Source organism: Chinchilla lanigera, unplaced genomic scaffold (assembly GCF_000276665.1).
Source record: "Chinchilla lanigera isolate Chin_1 unplaced genomic scaffold, ChiLan1.0 scaffold00082, whole genome shotgun sequence".
NCBI classification, from domain to species: Eukaryota; Metazoa; Chordata; class Mammalia; order Rodentia; family Chinchillidae; genus Chinchilla; species Chinchilla lanigera.
The window spans coordinates 8825444-8845161 of record NW_004955483.1 but is presented as its reverse complement, the minus strand read 5'-3'; the positions used below and the strand labels follow the sequence as shown (position 1 = coordinate 8845161).

The 19718-nt window shown below is 37.6% G+C and overlaps 1 protein-coding gene across 4 annotated transcripts in view; it reads left to right on the top strand.

Annotated features, from left to right (window-relative positions):
• Positions 1–9206, top strand: part of Stmnd1 (stathmin domain containing 1) — a 24961-nt gene extending 15755 nt beyond the window's left edge. For all 4 annotated transcript variants that reach the window (XM_005403409.2, XM_005403410.2, XM_005403413.2 and 1 more), the window contains 2 exons: positions 4724–4855; positions 5761–9206. In XM_005403409.2, coding sequence (XP_005403466.1) covers positions 4724–4855; positions 5761–6045 — 417 coding nt within the window. In that variant the 3' untranslated portion in view covers positions 6046–9206. The remainder of the gene's footprint in view (positions 1–4723; positions 4856–5760) is intronic.
• The last annotated feature ends 10512 nt before the right edge of the window (positions 9207–19718 follow it).

Genomic DNA, 19718 nt, shown 5'->3' with positions numbered 1-19718 from the left:
TGGGTCTTTGAATTTGGGGGGCCTGATTTCTTAAAATTCTTTATATGTTCTAGATAGAAATCATTTGTTTGAGGGACAGTCGGCTAAAATTTTTTCCCAATTTGTGGCTTTTCTTTTTACTCTTGGTTTCTTTTGCTGTGTAAAAACTTTTCAATAAGATGAGATCCCAGTTGTTGATTATTTGCAATATTCACAACCACTGTGGAAATCAGTGTGGAGATTCCTCAAAAAACTAGGATTAGGGGTCCCATTCAACCCAGCTATTCTCCTTCTGGGTATCTTTCCAGAAGAACTGAAAACATCATACCACAGTGATATATGTGCACCCATGTCTATAGCAGCACAACTTGTAATAGCTAAATGTTGGAAATAACCCAGATGCCCATCTACTGAGGAATGGATAAAAAAGATGTGGTATTGTTATACAATAGAGTGAAACTCAGCTATAAAGATAAGCTCAAGGCTTTTTACAGGTAAATGGATACAACTAGAGACCATATTCATAAGTGAAATAAATCAGACCCTCATGTGTAAACATTATATTGTCTTCCTAGCATAAAAACCTGAAAGAGTAAATAAAATCTGAAGGGTACAACAGATATTATGAAAGGGAAAGAAATTTCTCAGAAAGAAAACAACTGGCATGAGGGAAAGGAAAAAAGAAAGAAAAACAGAAGGGAAAAATATGTACACAATGTGCAAGATAGCTTAGATAATTGTACTACCAATTTATAATAGCTTATTGAAAGGAACAGTTAATGTTTGTTTGATCACTCTTACATGCCTATATCTGGTTATCTGAGTAGCTACCATCTTGTTTTGAAATTCTGTATCATTTTTATTGTTTTGTGTTGTTTTGTTTTTGTCTTTGTTTTTGTTATTTTGTTTTTGTCCTTTTCTCTCCAAAATAAAAAAATGAACCATTGCAAAATAATGAAAAAATACAAAATAAAATAAAAAACAAAAAAGAATACCAGTGTCAGCAGTTACTACAATATAATGAATCCAGTCAAACATAAACATTACTTATTCTTTCCTTTAAGGAAAAAAATATTTTAAATATAATATCATAAAAAACAGAATAAAGGTGAGAATATTTTTTAAAAGGCTTTGTATGTGGAGCCAATAGTAGACTTAAATACAAGAGAACACTGGACATAGATCTGCCCCTGTCTTCACCGGGTAATTCTCTCCCCATGGGTTTTCAGTTAGACTGGAATAGTATAAAGGATGCGGAAAAGTGAAGGTCCTCCATTCCTTTCCTGAACCAGGACCACCCTCATGGAGAATCTCTTCCTAGAGCCCATGGGCTCATCTGTGTCCACAACAGGGCTCCTTTCGTCTTTCTTTCTTGATTTTTTTTCACTCACTTACTGGTGAGTCCTACAACAGTTCCACAGAGCTCTGTGGGTCTGGATAATCAGTTATAAAGTATTTTCATACTAATAGATTTTCTACTTATTTAGGATTTAAAATTATATGTAAGAAATGTAATATCAGAAAGCTAAATATAGATGATTAAATGACTCTTTCAATGTATTATAAAACAGTCTAATAAGTCTTAAACTAGCTATACCATAAATATGTAGTAGTATTATGTACACATGTTCATATGTTTATTAGTTGACACAGATCTCCTTAGAGAGATATGAGGGACTTATTTATCCATATGGATATAATTAAGTTTAGGTGTTTTTTATCCCAAGCTCATTTATCCCCACCTTTTAGCACATGCTAGGTCTCTCTGTAAGGTGCAGTGGATTTTCTATTAATTCCTCCCGTGTCTGGTCAAAGTTTTTCTGTACTTGGTAACCTTTAGTGTAGTTAGGGAGTTTGTTCACATTGTGTAAGAGTCACATTATTTGTTGAATCTCACGGAAAGCTTTTAAGAAGGAGGAAGTTGAAGGAGTTAGGACTAAACAATGCCAATGAATGGTGGGAGTGACTATCTGCCTGCCTCTGGCAGGTCAAAAGAACCAAGATGATCAGACCTTTTGCAGTGTATGCACACGACACTTAGGGAACAAAACCAGGGTAGGTTCATCCATAGGTCAATAGGAAATCTCTGCATAATATACCATGGATGTAAGATATAATTTATATATTAGATTGTCTATATGTTAGGTTAGCTAATTTGTATAAATTATGGCTAGAAGAAGGACATAAATCTTATTGAAGTGTCTTAAAGCAGTTCTCTGATAGTTTTCTAAAAGAAAATAATTTTACTGATAAATTCTCTTGTCTTTAATGTGGCTGATGTTTAATTTACACTGATGGCATCTCTATGTATTTTTTTTTCCCCCTTCCGGTACCAGGAACCGAACTCACGACCTTGCGCTTGCCAGGCAGGCGCTTTGCCGCTGAGCTAAATCCCCAGCCCCGGCATCTCTATGTATAACGTGATTTTTACTACCATTTTGAAGTGTCAACATTTGACAAATCATGACTTCATAGAACTCAGCTGTAAAGAATACAGATAAGTTTATAGAGGTCTTTTAGTTTTTTTCATAAGACGTCATACTCAAGAAACGGCAAGATCTGCACAGGCAGGATTAACTTCTCAGAGGGAGGAAGAACATGATTTGTTGTTGTTGTTTTTTTCTTTTTCCGGTACCGGGAATTGAACTCACTACCTTGCGCTTGCCAGGCAGGCACTGTGCCGCTGAGCTAAATCCCCAGCCCCAGAAGAACATGATTTAATAGGCATCATTTTGTGATAAAGTCCCAGGAAGAGTCTGCCCAAACCTGAAAATTCAAACTTCTCGAAGAACTACTGAGTGATCTCAGAATCTAGTCAAAGTTCAGACTGCTGTGTAAAGTCTAATCCAGGATTTGTCCATTTGATCTTGGATTACTGCTTAATTTTCTTTTAACCCTCTAGGAGTGAGCATCCCCAAGAAAGGTTTTCATACTAATTTCACAGTAGCTTTAATTAAGCCACCATAACAGCTATGTTCCTCTCTGTCCAGCAAATGACTTTTGCTGATCAGAAACTTAAAAACCAAATGATGTAAGAGTAATATAAAATGAGGAGGACAGGGAACTTGGTCCAATGTACATCTCAATTTCCATGTAGTAGAAATTTCACACCACATGAAACTGTCTAAAGACTGTAACAGAGGCAAACATCAGTAAAAATTCTCCTTTTAAGACTTTCTGAGACTCAGATTTTTAAAGCTGCAAGGAAACTTGGAAATCCCCTGTTCCCCCACAATGCTACAGGTAAGAAAACTGAATCCTTAAAGAAGAGGTATCTGTCTCTGGATACACACTGGATGTTAGTGGTAGAGCCTGCTGGGATACCAGCGACCACTTCTGGTTCCAGGTGCCTTTCCAGTTCTCTTTCTCTAACATTGTTATAATTCTGTATCCTACCTGGTTATGATTTTGTGGGCTGTCATTGAAAAAGTAACTGATTTCACCTACAGAAAAGTAGCTACCATTACTGCTTATTGGACACTTTGGCTTACAGAATTTAACAACTAGTGGGTAGTCACTCCCTAACCAAGTAAGGATTTAAACCCAGATTCATCTGAGTCCCAATCATTATTTTCCTCTTTTATTCTAAACTGCCTTTCTTTGTCTGCTTGATTTATTTCCCCAGTGCCTACATTATAGTCTGAAGATAGAGTATTTTGGAAATTAAAATGAATGTCAATAGCTCCTTTATCTTTAAAAAAGATGTTGTCAGAGAAATTATCTAGAACAGTAATCAGTTCCTTTTATAATAAAGACTTATAGCTCATTGAAATTTTTCCCTAGTTGTAATAAATTTATATATACTGACTAGAAAGATGCCAATATTAAATAAAATAAAGAAAGCAAATTGCAGGACCATGCTACTTTATCACATTTAGGCTGTGTTTAATATTACAGATGTTTGAATATATAGAATATCTGGAAAGATACACAATAAACTCTGAAAGTTTTGTGCTGAGCAGTAAAATTGGGAGACAAGTGGTTAAACAGAATTAGGAAATTATTTATATATCATTTTATTTTTCATAATAAGTGTACATTTTTAAAAAGTGAATTAAAACTTTCCTCATAAACCCATTATAAAACTTAACGTTTTTGTGACTAGAAATTATAATTAGTCATTGTAATGTCATTGAACTGTTGAGAGAATAGTCAGTCCTATGAAATTACATTTTTTCTACTGCCATGAAAATACCTGTAAACTATCAATAGCAAAGCCCAGCAAAGAGTTATTGCTCAATAATAATGATCTTTCTCAACCACATGATCAAAAGTAGTAAATACTAATCTTTTTCTAAATGAAAGTCATTTGTAGCTTGTGGAATATTATAATATCAATTGATATTGTTACCAAATATTATAAATCAACCAAGGTAAAAATTGGAACTTATTTTTCATTTGAACTACAAATCTATCACCTATTCTCGACCCTTCCACCTTGCATTCCTTCTGAAGACTTTTTTTCTCTTTATGAGTCCTCTTCCATGCAGTGTCAGACCATTTGACATTCTTAACACTTTGTGTAACTGTCTGATGAATTTAAGTTATTTAAAATGTGTTTTATCTTTAGGAATTAATTTTGTTGTTACCAGCTTTCAAGTTGCTATAGTTATTTTAGTCTGCTACTAGAAAGGTGAGATTTTTAGGATTTATGTGTTAAACTGCATTTATTCTACATCTCCCACCTTTCTCTTCTGCCAATGGATATAGTTGTTTCTCCATTTTAAAAGACTCCTTCCTCCAGGTGGACACAACTAAGAAGCCGGTGAGAAAGCCACCAGCAAGACTGAAGAAGCTTACGCTCAAAAAGGATGTAAAGGACTTCACAGTGAAGGATGTGGAAGAAAAGATGCAGGCTGCAGAGGAGCACCGAAAGGTAAATGAGCTCATGTTAGACCTTTCGCATTATTAGCTTTAAGGCACATTCATTAGTTTGATATTCTGCATGTTTCTTATGTTGTATGTTTAGTGTTTGTTCCTTTTTTAAATACCTTTGCATGAGAAAAGCAAGAAGAAAAAAAAAAATATATATATATATACATACAAGATACTAAGATAATTGTACTACTAATTTCCATTGGTTCATTGAAAGGAACAGTAAATGCTTAATTTTTTTGAACAATTTTTCACGCCTATATCTGGTAATCTGAACAACTACTTTGAAGGTAACAATATACAGTATAACCATTGTTGATTTCCTATCATCTTGTTTTGATATTCTGTATTGTTTTTAATATTTTCTATTCTCTTTAAAATAAAAATATTAAAAATAGAAAATAAATACCTTTGTGTTGTGAAGGAATAAAGCAATATTTTAAAGTTGATTGAAAATTAGTTTAAGCCATATAGTTTCAATAAACAATATCCAATTCTTGAAATTAAGTATGATATTTTCTTCTATGCAAAGAGAAAACTTCAGTTGGAGCTAGGGGTAGGAGGGAGGCAGGGTGTGGGTAAAGGAGGCCCTGAGGACAGAAGACAACCCTGAAGCTCTACTGGCCATTCTGCCAAGGGGCAGCCTTCACAACTCTAGTCCCATAGCTTCATTCCCCATCTCTCTACTAGGCCTTGGAGGCCTCAGAGGCAGCAAGCACTAGACTCTAAATCCCATGAAGGTCAGCTCTGCTTGTCTTCTTCAGTGGGGGCTCCTCAACACATGTTTGCTACTTGACTGACTAATAAAATAGAAAAGTCAAGAAAAGCTCCTGACCAGCAATATTAATGAGAACCTACAGTTCCCTGGGCTTTTTTTGATTTTCATTCTTTATTACTGCTTTTCAGAGTAAAGAAGAAGAAACAAGAAAAAGACTACGGGGTGAACAATCTTTAGCCCCAAGCAGTCATTCAGACTCTGCTGAATTGGGTACCGCTGAGGTTTCATTTGCCAAAGGGCCTTACATTGTGAGTTCTGCCGAGTCTGCACTGTCTGACCTGCAGGGAAGAGAGCCCCTGAAGAGGAAGAAGAGTAAACGTGAGGCGGCCCTGATTGACAGGAACTACCATTATGAATGTTTTGGGGTTGTGGAGTCAGACATGTTCTACAATAGAGAAGATGACATATTCTAATAGGCCAGTTTTTGTGAATTTCAAAAAAAGGCGTTCATTCTTCCCAACTGTCACATTCCTAGCGTGTCACATGCTCTTTGCCATGTGACCTCATCCATTGGGATTTCTGGTGTGGCTTAGGAATGATAAAATGAGCAGCATGGGCTAAATACTAATTGGGTGAATTAAATGATCACAAAAAATAAAAAAGAAAAGAAGGATATGTTTGAGCAGCTTGGATATTATAAGGTGGGTATTCTCCCTCAAAGGGGCTCCACACATTCTTAGATATCTAATTTACGAGTCTTTTCCAGCTTACATGAAAATGTTTGTGCCAAATGACTCCATCTTTGTGCTTCCTCAACCTTGGCTGTGTCCACTGATGGTCATTTATGATGAATTTCATGGATTTGCATTAAGTATTTTAATAATCTTATTGATTCATGTGCTGTGTATTTAGTTTTGTTTCTTTTAGTGATCTGTGCTATCAAGGAATAAAGCAATATCTTGGAGTTGATCAAATTACAATTTCATCCCTATATTTAAGTAAACAATATCCAATTCTCAGAATTATGTAGAGTAGGGAGCTTTCTTCATATTGAAAAAGAACTTCAGCTGGAAGTAGAAGGGTGTGAGGAGGCTGAGAGTACACCCCAGGTCTTCTTTTCCCCACCAGCAGTCTGACCTGAATAGTTTGCTGCCCTCATTATGGGAATTCTACCTGCTTCCCCACTCCCTTACCGTCCACATCCAACCAATGATTGGGAATCTCTTGTATCTGTCTTTATGCTTGTCTCCTGTCGCTACCTAGTTTAGACCACCTCATCCACCCCCATACAGTTGGATCACAGCAGTTCTCTCAATTTTGTATGGTTGTGATCTGTTTAAAACTCACTATTGGGGCCAGGGATATAGCTTAGTGGCACAGCACCTGCCTGGCAAGCATGAGGTCATGAGTTCCATTCCTGGTACCAAAAAAAAAAAGAGAAAACCCACCATCACCCATCTTTCTTATCAAGATAAAATCCAGACTCCTTCTGGAATAAAGATCTCAGATTTTACAGTTCACGAAGTCTGACTGTCTTCTAGAGCCTCACACTAGCACACTCTTTGTAATCTCTGGGTCTTTGCACGTGCTCTTCCTTCCTTCCTCTTTCCCCTTCTTGCTATTTAACGTATGGCTTCTCATTTCATAATGCCTCAACTCAGATATCATTTCCTCCAGCTTTCCAGTCCAGACCTCTCAGTCTCTTTTGTCCCCTGGACTACTCACCTTTGTACTTATCACCCTGAGTGGAAAGTACCTGATACATTTTCTTCTTCATCTAGATATCTTCAGTTCCTACATGGAAAAGGAGTGCACCTGTTGTGATTGTGGTTACTGTTTTAGTACCTCAGAGAGCTGCTTTAGTGAATTAATCAGTATGCCTATACATCCTCCAGAATGAGGAAACTTTTTTTCTATAGGATCCAGTAGCCAGGACCACTCGACATCTATTGCTTACATAATCCCTCTGGGATTCAGGAAAATGACATCTTGTGTTCCTCTCTTCCCTCTAGAACTTTGGACTTCTGGGACAATGGTATGGAGGTAATGGGGGAGGCAGTCATTGCAGAACGAAAACATGTGAGCCAGAGTCTACTTCTTACTGTGTGACCTTGGAAAGGCATATAGACTGTGTCTGAGTCACCTTAGATGTTAACTTGGGATAGTCACCATCACAGAGTTGCATCAAATCAAATCATACATTTAACAGTACTGTGTAAACTAGAATACACTACCATGTACACAGGACAGTAGTTAAATAAAATCCCATGTGACACCATGATATCTTCATCATTCCTGGAATATTTCTAAGAAGGTGTCATACGGTGCCATGTGCCAATCTTATGAAATATTAGAGAAGCTAAAACCATTATACAAAAGAACCTAGAAGATTTGAGCATCATTCATATATCCGCAAATAATATTTTAATTACTATAAAGGATATTTAATACAAACATATAATAGTTATCAATGACATTTCTCAATTTCATAAATATTGAAATATTCTCTCTTACATATTTATACTGGGTTGAGTTCAAATATATACTGTCAGGCCTCTGTACCTATGAGTTATTCAAGGATTCTACTAACTGTATTCAAATGCTTAAAAAAATAGTAACTGTACTAAACATGTAAAGAGTTTCTTCTTGTTATTATTTGCTATAGAGTATTATAATAATCATTTAAGTAGGTCTTATGAGTAATCTAGGGATGATTTAAAGGAAGTGTGAGGACCTGTGTAGGTTGTGTGTAAATTCTACACAATTTTATATAAAGGATTTGAACATCCTCCGAGTTTAGCCTCCATGGGGATTCTTGAACGAACCCTACAGCAGCTATAAAAGGGTGACTGAAGGGTGTAGAGGTGAACATTGTCATTGATACTCTAGTTTGAAAACCTCGCTACAGAACTAGAGTTAAATATGCAAAGAATAAAACATCAAAAATGATAATCTTTGTATTTTCTTAGTGATACCATCCACTTTAGCAGGATAGGAAGAAGTAAATATTTGCTTTTGTCATTCTTAAAACTTAAAGTTTTGAACAACCACCAGAATATTTCAACTAAAATCAGATCACAACCCTGAGGAAGTTATGAACCAAGGAACACAAGATTAGGTAAATGTCTCTGTCATCATCTTAATCAGTGCCAGTTTCTCCTTGTGAAAGATGCCCTTGTGTTACTTGATAAAATGTACTTTGATGTTAGTAATCCTCTAACTTTGGTTGGAAGGAGGAAATTTATGGCCAACTCGTATTTAAGGTAATATAGTTAAAGCAGTATTTAACATTCATATGTTAAATATTTCACATATATTTAAAATAATATATGTTATAAGACATTCAGGTTAGTAAAAGTAATTTTATAATCACTGGGACAAAAACAGGATCTATCATAGTGCTGCTATAGTGACTTCCAGTAATTTACAATGGTGCCTATTTCTGTGTCTGTTATTCCATTACCATAAATAGCTAGTATTTGGAGGAATAATTATATAGTAAATACTGCATCCTACAAATGTGCAGTGCTAAATTGTGTCAGCATATAGATCACTTTGTGTATACTCAATACTTTCACGCAGGAATAGTGACACTATGTCCTAGACAGGCAAATAAAGGACATATTTTAAAATACACCATGGGAGATGACAGTTATATTCTCTCTGTGTCACTCATACTTGCTTTTAAAAATAATAGCTGCCTCTTTGGTTTTTTAATCACATGGTTGATAAAAGAAAATACTGAAAAACATAAGAAGTAAAGAAAAAAAAAAAAAACCACCAGGAATCTAACACTTTCCTTTCCCTTAAGATAACTACTGGTGAAATTCTACTATACATACTTCAACTTTTTCCTTATAAAAATGGACTCATCTTACCTAAACTGCTTTTTTTTTAAGAGTAGGAAGAATTTATTGAAAGGAAAAAAAGATTCTGTTTGAGAAGGACAGAACGGGGCCGGGAAAATGGGTTGCTTACAAAACTCACTGCTCAAGGGTGTTTTATTAAGCAAAGCCACGAGATGAGGCAGGCTTAAGGTGGGACAGAGCTATAATCAATCAATAAGATTACAAGTATAGTTGCTTAGGTAATACTGATCCAATGGTGAATCATAGAATGGGTGTGAGGTGGGACAAAACTATGGTCAACCAATAAGATTACAGCTAGTCGCTAAAGTGATGATTAAATGGAGATCAGATGGGGAATCAAGTCACGTAGCAAGCACACAGGGAACAGACAAGAACTTTCCTGGAAAGGATGGGTTAAGATTTGGTCCTCCACCCCAAGGCCTAAACTGTTTTGTATTTGACATCTTTTACTAAACAATTTCCATATTGATAAATCTACAGTATCATTCTTAATGAGCCACCTCGGTGATTTAACAATATCACAACTATCATTCAGTTCCCCAATTGTATTGCTAGGGGTTTCCATGATTAAAGATAGTCATACCCCATGTTTTCCTTTCAGTTTTGAATCTATTGATAAATGAAATAAAGTAAATGTTTTCCCTGCAAAGCAGAGCAGTCTAAGCATCTTGGAGAATAAAAGTTGTCCCTACTTTGCCTGGCATTTACCCTGCCTTGTTTTATTCTGTTACTGCTCTCTGTGAAACTCTATGAGTGCTTAGGAGAGGAGAACAGATGCCTATAATCCTACCACTCTGGGAGGCTGATGCAGGAGGATTCCAAATTCAAGCAAGTTAATGTGACCTGGTCTCAAAATAAAAAATAAGAAAGGGCTAAAGATATGGTTCAGGGTGAAGGTCTTGGGTTCAATTCCCAGTATGGAAGAAAAATTGCAGCCAGTTTCATAAATCCACCCCAGATTCTTCTCTATTCAGAAAGTTGAATTCATCTCATGATGATTTTTTATTCAGTGCATTGAGGTCTCAAGTATGCTTCAAAAACATACAGGGGAAATAAGGAAAAAGTGTGGGGATAGTGCCTGTAACCCCAGCTCCTCAGAAGGATATGACAAGAAGACAGGAATATTTCAAGTTTAACAGTCTGGCCAACTTAGTGAGATCCTGTCTCAAAATAAAATAAGATGAGGACTAGGGATGTAGCTTGGTGGCAGAGTGCTTGCTTAGCATACTTGGGCCACTGGGTTCAATCCCCAGTACTACTATTTTTAAAAAAGAGTGACTACTGTTATCCTCATATCTGAGTTTACTTTTCATTGATGAGGAATAAGGCCTAGCCAACATTTGCAAAGTGTTACTGGAGGAGAAAGGTTCACAAATAAGGCTCTGAAATTTTTCTCATCATTCTGAAACAAAAATATAGTCATAAAAAATCAAATGATTTGCTATTTTAAGCACAAATTACAATCATTCCCAACATTGATATGAAAGCAGTAATTCAAGTGCAATAATGTCTAGTAAATAATACATAAATTTTCTTTCTGTGTTAATACAATTCCACTCCTAAACTGAACATGATACAGTCACCCCTTGGTATACAGGAAGGATTGGTTCTTTGACACCCTGGAAATACCAAAAGGCAAGGAGGCTCCAGCCCTTTATATACAATGGTGAAGTATTTACATACAACCGAAACATCCCTCCCCAGATTTTAAGTCACTTCTCCATTGCTTGGAATACCTAACATAATGCAAAAGTAAACAGCTGTCATACTGTATGCTTTAAGAAACAATGACCAAAAAAAACAGTCTGTATATTCTCAGTCTAGATGCAATGGTTTTTTCCCAAATATGTTCAATTCATAGTGGATTGAATCTTTGAATGCAGAACCCATGAATGCAGAAGGCTGACAGTATAGCATGGAAAAAGGTTTATGACAGCAACCCATGCTTTGTCCAGCTTAATTTAGAATAAACACCAGTGTTTACTCCTTAAATGGGAGCAAGACTACCCAGAGTGTTATCAGCAGCTGACTTCCATGTACCTACTGGCTGGATTGGTCTATGCCAGTGTTTCCCAGTGTGACCCCCACTAGCGGTCTCAGAATCACCTGAGAACTTGTTACAAATGCGGATTCTGAAGGCCCCAACCCCGTTCTTCCATATCAGATCATGAGGTACAGCGATTTAGGTTTTCTCAAGCCCTCTAAGAACTTTTGCCACATACTGAAGTTTGCTCTCTGCTTTGCATTCAGTCTGCAAACATACTGAGCGATGCCCACAATAAGCTGCAGTGCCTGGTCAGAAGGCAACTTTTCCTGTGCCCAAGTACCCCTGTCCCCAAGGGCGCAGTTTGAATATTTACCAGGAATTACTGAAAATGTTTCTCCAAAGACCTGTTAATGTTCTTTATGGTGGCTTTTATATTTAATTTTGAATAGCTTTCCCCCCCCCAAAGGGAAAGAAATAGATGAGTTTGTGGAAAAATTTTTAAAGGCTCCTGGACTACTCATAGCATTGTATAAGTGTCTAAATTTCACCTCTAATTTAAGAGAACTAAAAGTGCAATTGTAGATAATGTATTATGGATGAGGATTGTCTAAGAACTGTAAACATGCATTGGTGTCATATCAAAGTATTTATAAGGAAGATCTACTATACAGAGCCCTTCCCAGTCCTCATCCGGGCCCAGAAAGTTTATATGTATAATCCTATGGAGAAGTTTTTGGAATTCTAATGAGTTAATTCCAATCTATCATTGCCAGTGTAACCCATAGCTAGAATAAAGGCACTAAGGCATATTGGTAGTTATAGAGAGTCAAGGGGTCTGACTCCAGCCATGATGATGGCTAACCGGAACATTGGCCTCCAACCAACACCGAACCCAGGTTTTATTCATTCATGAAGAAAGGAGTGGTTTGAGGATGAATGACTGTGAGAACCACAGGAAGTAGGTGAGTGCTGTGAGCCGGGATAGGTAGAAGGCCCAAAATTCCCTCTGCAATACACAGAGAGAAGGATATGCAGAAAGGGTAATCTGCATAACACAACTGAGATAGCATCTAATGTTTGGGGGTCAGTGCTTCATCTCTGAGGTGTAATGTTTGGATCCCCAGGAAGTCACAGCCTCCATCTCAAGGCTCCATTCCAGCCAATAGTGTGGAGCACTGGCTCTTCATTCCTCCCAGCTCACACAAGGGAACAACGGAGGGGCGTGTTATGGGGAAAACGCCTGCCTTTTCAAAGACTATCATCCGCATCAGCACCTCTGCTAGACCGACATGCATTGCTTAAAGCCAATTAAAGGGATAAGGAAAAGTCCCAGCCAGCTCCGTCCATATCAATACATGGAAACAGGTTCAGGTTCAGCCAAAATGGAGACAATTGCTCCTCCTTCAAGGAAAATCACCCAGCTGATCCTCCACAATCCACATAAATGGTTTAAGTTCAGATAAAATATTTAGGGTATGTGGGCATTGTTTTTGAAGAATATTTGACTACTATTCAATAGGCAAAATCAAGATGCCTTTTCTCTCCTTACTCTCACATACTCTGTGTTAAAACAGAACACTTCACCATTAGTTAACAGAAACATGTGGGAGATACTTCCCACCAAAAATCAAGCAGTTCTCCTGCAGGCACTCTCTGGGCATCTTGTAATTCAATGCAGTTTTGACCCTGTCTGCCTGGACATGGTGTCAGCTTAAGGGTTCAGCCTCACAGGTCGGACCCTACCTCAAATGCCAGTTCCATATAATAGATTGTTCCCTAAACTTCTGATCCATTGGCTATAAATTGGATTCCCATGACCTCTTCCTTAGGTTTGATTCATTTGTTGGATGAGTCACAGAACTCAGTGACACACTTTACTTGCATGTACACATTTATTATAAAGAACATTACAAAAATGTGGGTCAATATCAGATAGAAGAGATGCATAGAACAAGATATGGGAGAGGGGTCCCAAGCACAGGAGCTCATCCCTGTGGAGTTGGGGTGTGCCTTTCTGCCAGCACATAAATATATTCCATGACCTGGAAGCTCTGCCAACCCCGTGGTTCAGAAATTTTCATGGAGGCTTCATCACATAGGCATGATGTGTCCTTACCTCCCTTTCCTGCCCTGTCTCACATCCAAGCCTCTAAGCAAGGCTTGGTCTTTCTGGTGACCAGCGCCAATCAAGGAGCCCAGTAGGTATCACCCTAATAGAACAAAGGAAGATCTTATCACCCCAAATGCAAAGGGATTTAGGAGCTCTGTGCCAGGATCTGAGACAGAGGCCAAACATTAGAAAAGATTCTCCTGACACCCTTAACGTTCAAGAAATTACAAGGGCTGTCGGAGTTCTGTGTCACAGGGACTGGAGAACAAGATAAATATGTATATTTCTTATTATTTTAGAACTACTTTTCATTAACTAATAACTTCCCAGACCTGTTCATATCTATCACATTTTAAAGAAAATTTATAATTCAATTCTTAATATATTGCTCAAAAATTTTCTAAACTTTTTATTTAAAATCAGTTCTGCCTCATGTGCCATTTAAAATTGCTAAAAATATCCTCCAAACCACATACAGGGATTTACAATTCTAACAAAGTTGAAAGATGCTACAATTATTTAGCCTGTTCTTGTTAGATATTTTGGCTAGTTTCAATTTGTAGATATTATAAATTATTGTAAACCATTCTAAAGTCAACATAAAAAGACTGGCTTATTCAGTTAGTCTGAAAGTTCATCTCACAAGGCAAGTAAATGGAAGATTTCATTCTGGATCTTGTGATTAACACTGCAGAGGATCTAACAATGCTACAAAATTGTCATACAGTTTTCCTACAAAAATATTGTATTGTGACAAAGAGTGACTGCTTGATTAGCCCGGACAACTTGGAACCATTTGTTTCAATGCTCAGAGGAGGGACTGTTTATTTCTTCATCCTCTTGTGGAAATCTATGCAGCTTGAATGTGGGAAATTCATGCACAGAAAATAGAAACAAACTTCACCAGTTGCAGATGAAGTAGAGAAATCCATTTGGTCTTGAGTCCTCAGGCCAGTGTGAGCCATTGCTGGCCTGAACACAGGTGCTAGGAAGACTACTACCTCTAGCATAGCACACTGTGGAGCAAAGGGAGAATGTGCTGTCCTTGGAAGATAAGCTTGGGCTGTGGGCGTGGTTAAAGCATTGCATTTTACAATCATTGGCAATTTCATGCGGCCCAGTCTAAGCAAAGTCTGTAAGTCCATGTGATCAAGGAACACAAGCTGTACACTCCTGGGCATCTGTACGGACAATAGAAAGAGGAGGGACTGCTTAGGTCTCAATGGGGGACACCAGGACCCTGGGGAGGCCTCTGTACCTTATATCACCTCCATACATTCATTGATTAGTTTTCAATATACTTTTATTTCCCTTTCTCCCCAGTCTTCAGTTGAAATTTTAGACACATTTCAATTACCACCTTTCATTCCAATTCTCAGTTTTTCTGTGATAATTTAGTACTTTTGTTTTCATGTAGTTAAATTATCCATAAAGTATGCTCTTCTATGCCTAGAGTCCATCTTTGCACTTATGTTACAGATTTTCTGACAGTCTACTCTCATTTATTTGAGTAGTTAGACTAGGTACAGCTTTATAAGTATTTCAAATTTTATTGTTTAGTTCTGTTTCTTCTCATCTTCTTCTTGCACTATCTTAATGTCTACTCAGTTACATTTGTGGTTTTGTTGTAGTATTTCCTTGAGAAAATCCTTCATGTGGAAGTACTTAATAAAACAATCTCTGATTTCTCGCACACTCAAATTTCTTTCTTTATCTGTGAAATGGGATATTTTGGCTGGGTATAAGATGTCAATTGCAGCTTTTTTGTCTCAGCAGATTACCAACTTGATTCCACTAATTTCTATTATTGCATCTGAGAAACCCAATACCAATCTGATTCTTTTTCTTTAGAAAGTGATTTGTTCTTTATGGCTGAAGACTTTATGACTTTCTATTTTAAATTTTTTATTAGCACCTATTACTACTACATGAAGACAGGTTTATTTTGGGAAGTTGGCACATGCATTTAACATATCTTAATTTCAGTACAATAACCCTGCTCTCCCCAACCCCCTCCTCCTGCTTATCTCCTTCCTCATCTCTAAGAGTCTACCTCCTGGTTTCCTTTCTCTTTTCTTTTAAATTTTCTATTTATTAGTTTGTGTGTTTTTAAGGTTTCTAGTATAAGAGAAATCATTTAACACAATGGTTTCTAGTTTATGTATTTTCCTACAAATGACATGGATTCATTCTATTTGGGTGAGTAATATTGCATGCAAGTCTGTTTTCACCAAAATGGTCTGGAGGTCCATATATTCTTTCAATCTCCACTCTACCAATATCTATTCAACTTTTATCATTTTTTAAAGTTTTGCTTCTCGGGACCGGGGATTTAGCTCAGCAGCACAGCACCTGCCTGGCAAGCGTGAGGTTTTGAGTTTGATTCCTGGTAGCAGAAGAAAACCAAAAACAAAACAAAAAATAAATAAATAAATAAAGTTTTGCTTCTCCACCTCCTAAATATCTACTATAAATTAGATTTTCAGGCACATTCTCATGTATCTTGGCATTTTTTCTTTTCATCTGATCATCAAAGTATTTTTCGGACTTGCTTTTCCAAGCTACACATTTGGGTCTTAACAGTAAACATCTGTTCTATTTATCTTTGGAAGTGTGTAATTGGTAAATTATGTTTTTTTTAACCTCAGAAGTTCTGTCGTGCAATACTAATGATTTTCTTTATCTCGTGTTTCTCCCACTAAATTATTGCTTATCACTTCTAGCAGCTACAGCAAATATTATACTTATCTCTTCTAGCATCTAGGGCAAGTATTATAATTCATTACAACCTACCCTGTCTTTGCTGAACTTCCTTAGATGAAATTTTTTGTTATTCTTGAATATTTTATTGGAGTACTCAGGTAAGATTGTTTAAATATCCTAAAAGGAAGCAATCACAGGAAGAGGGAGTTAAGTAACTTCCGTTCCAAACAGTTCACATGTGGAAGGAAGCCTGTCAGTCTCTGCTGATGTGCATGCAGGAAGGCTTCCTGATATGGTCTCCACATTTCTCACCAATCTCACAGTAAGGGAGGACTTGCTGACCCCCTCAGTTTCTTCTTGCCTTCATGGTTGCCAAATAACCAGGTACTTTGTCAAAAGGAGGATCTGTTATCTCTGAACACTGCATTCTTCCTAATATCCAGAGTTGCCAGTCCTGAGCTCCCTGAAACTGGTCATCAGAACTCCAGCCCCTGTAGAACAAGCCCAGCGCTGGTTCTTTCTGCTGAAGTCCATCCACACCTAAGACCTTGCTTTCATATGGCTTCATAGAGACCTCAAAAGTGGTTTCACTCAGAAGATCCATGTGAATTGGACTTGAGAGCAAAGGGGAAGAGATGGCTACATTCAGATGGCTACATACAGAAAATGCTTCTGCATTCTCTAGGAAGGCTTAGAAGTGTTTTCTACCCATCATTTAACAAGAGAGAACCTCTCACTTGTAAATCTCTTTTCCCATGCACTTCTTCAGTATTTATCAAGGTGATCATACTGTCACTGGCCTTTTGATGGAATAATTATATTGGCATCTTTGCCCATACAGAACACCACCATCCTGGAATAAACCCACAGCCAAGTCATCCTATCACTTAGGATACTTTCACTCAAAATTAATAGAAAGCCCAACTTGCACCAATTTAAGCAGCTTAAGACATATCAAAAACTATACCTACAACATAAAAGGAAAGGCCACTTCATGGCTGGTTGACCCAGTACTCAACAGGCATGTAAGTTTCAGGTTTTACTGTTTCTTGACAGTTCTACTTGCAGTATTGTAAGGTGGATATTCCTTGTGGTCACAGGGTGCCTGTTAGTAGCAATTGGGTCTGTGTGCTTTTTCTCTTATGCTGGCATGAGTCAGCTCAGGAAGTTTTCCCATAAAAGCAAGGAGGGGATTTCCAGTGGGATCCTGAAAGTGTCTTCTTGTGTACCATATACCCATTTGTGTTCAAGTCAGGTCCTAAACAGTCATGGTACAAGGAGTGGGAATTAGTCTAAGGCCGATCAATCTCCCTTTGGAGTTCGGGTGGGGATGGCTTTCCTGAGGCAAGTTGGGGAGGGCAGGGTACCCACATAAAATTGGGGTTCAGATAGCAAGGAAAAGGACAAATGAACGTTGCTAGGTGAGCAACAATGTAAAGCGCCGTCATAGGTGTTATTATTTTAATATAACTCTCCTGGACACATTTTACTGGTACCTTATTTTGAATTTTGTATCACTGCTATGTGGTCTTTTTATCATGCATATATCTTATAAGAAAGGTACCTTAGGAACTTTCTACCAAACACCTAAGGTATGCAGCCCATCTTCCTTTCAATTTGCTAAATTTGGGTCTGATAGTTTTTGATATTTTTCCTGTCCATTACTTATCTCTAAAAGGGTTTTTGACAGCAAAATAAATGGCATTTTAATACTTATGACACTGAAGACTGATGACTATTGTTAAAGTCACTTTTCCACCCATGGTATAAGCTCCCAACTGATACCACGTAGCCACTCTGAAACATTTCTTTTTCCATCTTACAGAGCTAGTCTATGTTTGTATTCTACTATATGAAATTGAAACTGTGTGTATTCTGCTATAAAGCCTAATTTTCTTTATTATTTCATCTGGAAATACTTTCCTATTTTTTCATATAAAGTAACCCAATTATTTCTCTGGTTTTCTACTATTCCATTTATAAACATACCAAAACTTATTCAACTATTTGTCCATGATTGGCAATTTAGATTGCTCACAGTCTTTTGTTATATGCTACAACAAACATCCCCATGCATCCATTGTTCGGCATATAGAAGACAATAGAATCTTCATTTCTAGAATTCAAACTTCTGAGACATAAGATTTTCATTTTGGCATTACTATAATGAACAAATTGTTAGATTTACTGTAAATACAGTTGGGAGCTTGTGGTTTAACAATATATCTTAGATGATAAAGATAATTTTTTGTGCATATCTGTTATGATTAATGTATTGTGTCAACTTGAGGAGTCTACAAGCTTAACTAAGTAATCAGCAGTCCTACATCCTGGGGTGAAAACAATATGCCCTTTCTGCTCTAGGATGTCATTCATTTTGTCAGTTTGAGAAGTTTAAAAGTTTAAGTGATTCAGCAGGGGACCAGGGTCCATCTTTTGTAAATATCCTCAGCTTGTGGAAGAAGAGGGCATAGAGATGCTATGGGCATGGGCAGATAGCCAATATATAACATAAGGGAGGAAAAGAGGCTTGCTTGCCACCCCACTTTGTGCTCTTGTTTGCTTTGCTGTCTTCTGCTGCCTTGGACTGTTGCCTCTGTGCCTCGCCACCCTGCCTTGGAGCCAACCAATTGCTGACTAAAGCCTGCACAAACTGTGAGCTAAATAAACTTTTCCTTCCTTAATTTTTGGCATCAAGTATTTTGTCCCAGCAATGAGAGAAAAGTAACCAAGACAAAATTTGGTACCAGGTGTAAGGTCACTGCTGTGACTGTACCTGACCATGGGGTTCAAGAGCCTTTGAGAATGGCTTGTGGGAAGAGATTAAGAAAGGTTCAGAGATGTCACCTGAAAGAGTAGCACTGGAATGCCTTAAGCTGTTCTGTATGGGAGATTCTGGTCAGAGCTTGGAAGACCAGGAAGCTGATAAAAATCCTGCCGGTAAAGACCAGGTTCAGGAGGTTTCTACTGGGAAGAAGGACTACATTGAGTGCTGGACTCCAGATGATGTATGTTATGGCTTGGCAGAAAGTTTGTCTACATTTTACTCTTGTCCAGAGACTGCCTGAGGCCGAGATTAAGGGTGCTGGACTAATTAATCTGGCAGAAGAAATTCCAAGGCAGTTGAATGTTGAGGCTGTGGCACGGCTATTGCTGGGGGCTTTTTGCCAGATCTATGTTGAGAATCAAGAGCAAAGAGCTTAGCAGGATGATATAAAATGTGAGTTTGGCCAGATAGAAAGCTCCAGTAAAGCTATGGACTATACAGGTAGAGCTGAGAAGATCTCCATTGCTTGGAAGGAACAGAAGAATAGAAAAGATGACCTGAGAGCATCACAAGAAACAGCAAGACCTTGCTTTGAGAAGAAAGCCACAGAGTGCCATGTTCCAGAATGGTGGCAGCTGCACCAGGTTCCAGAATGGTGGCAGCAAAGAAAATTTATTCCTCAGAATTAGATTCAGAGTGCCTAGCAATCC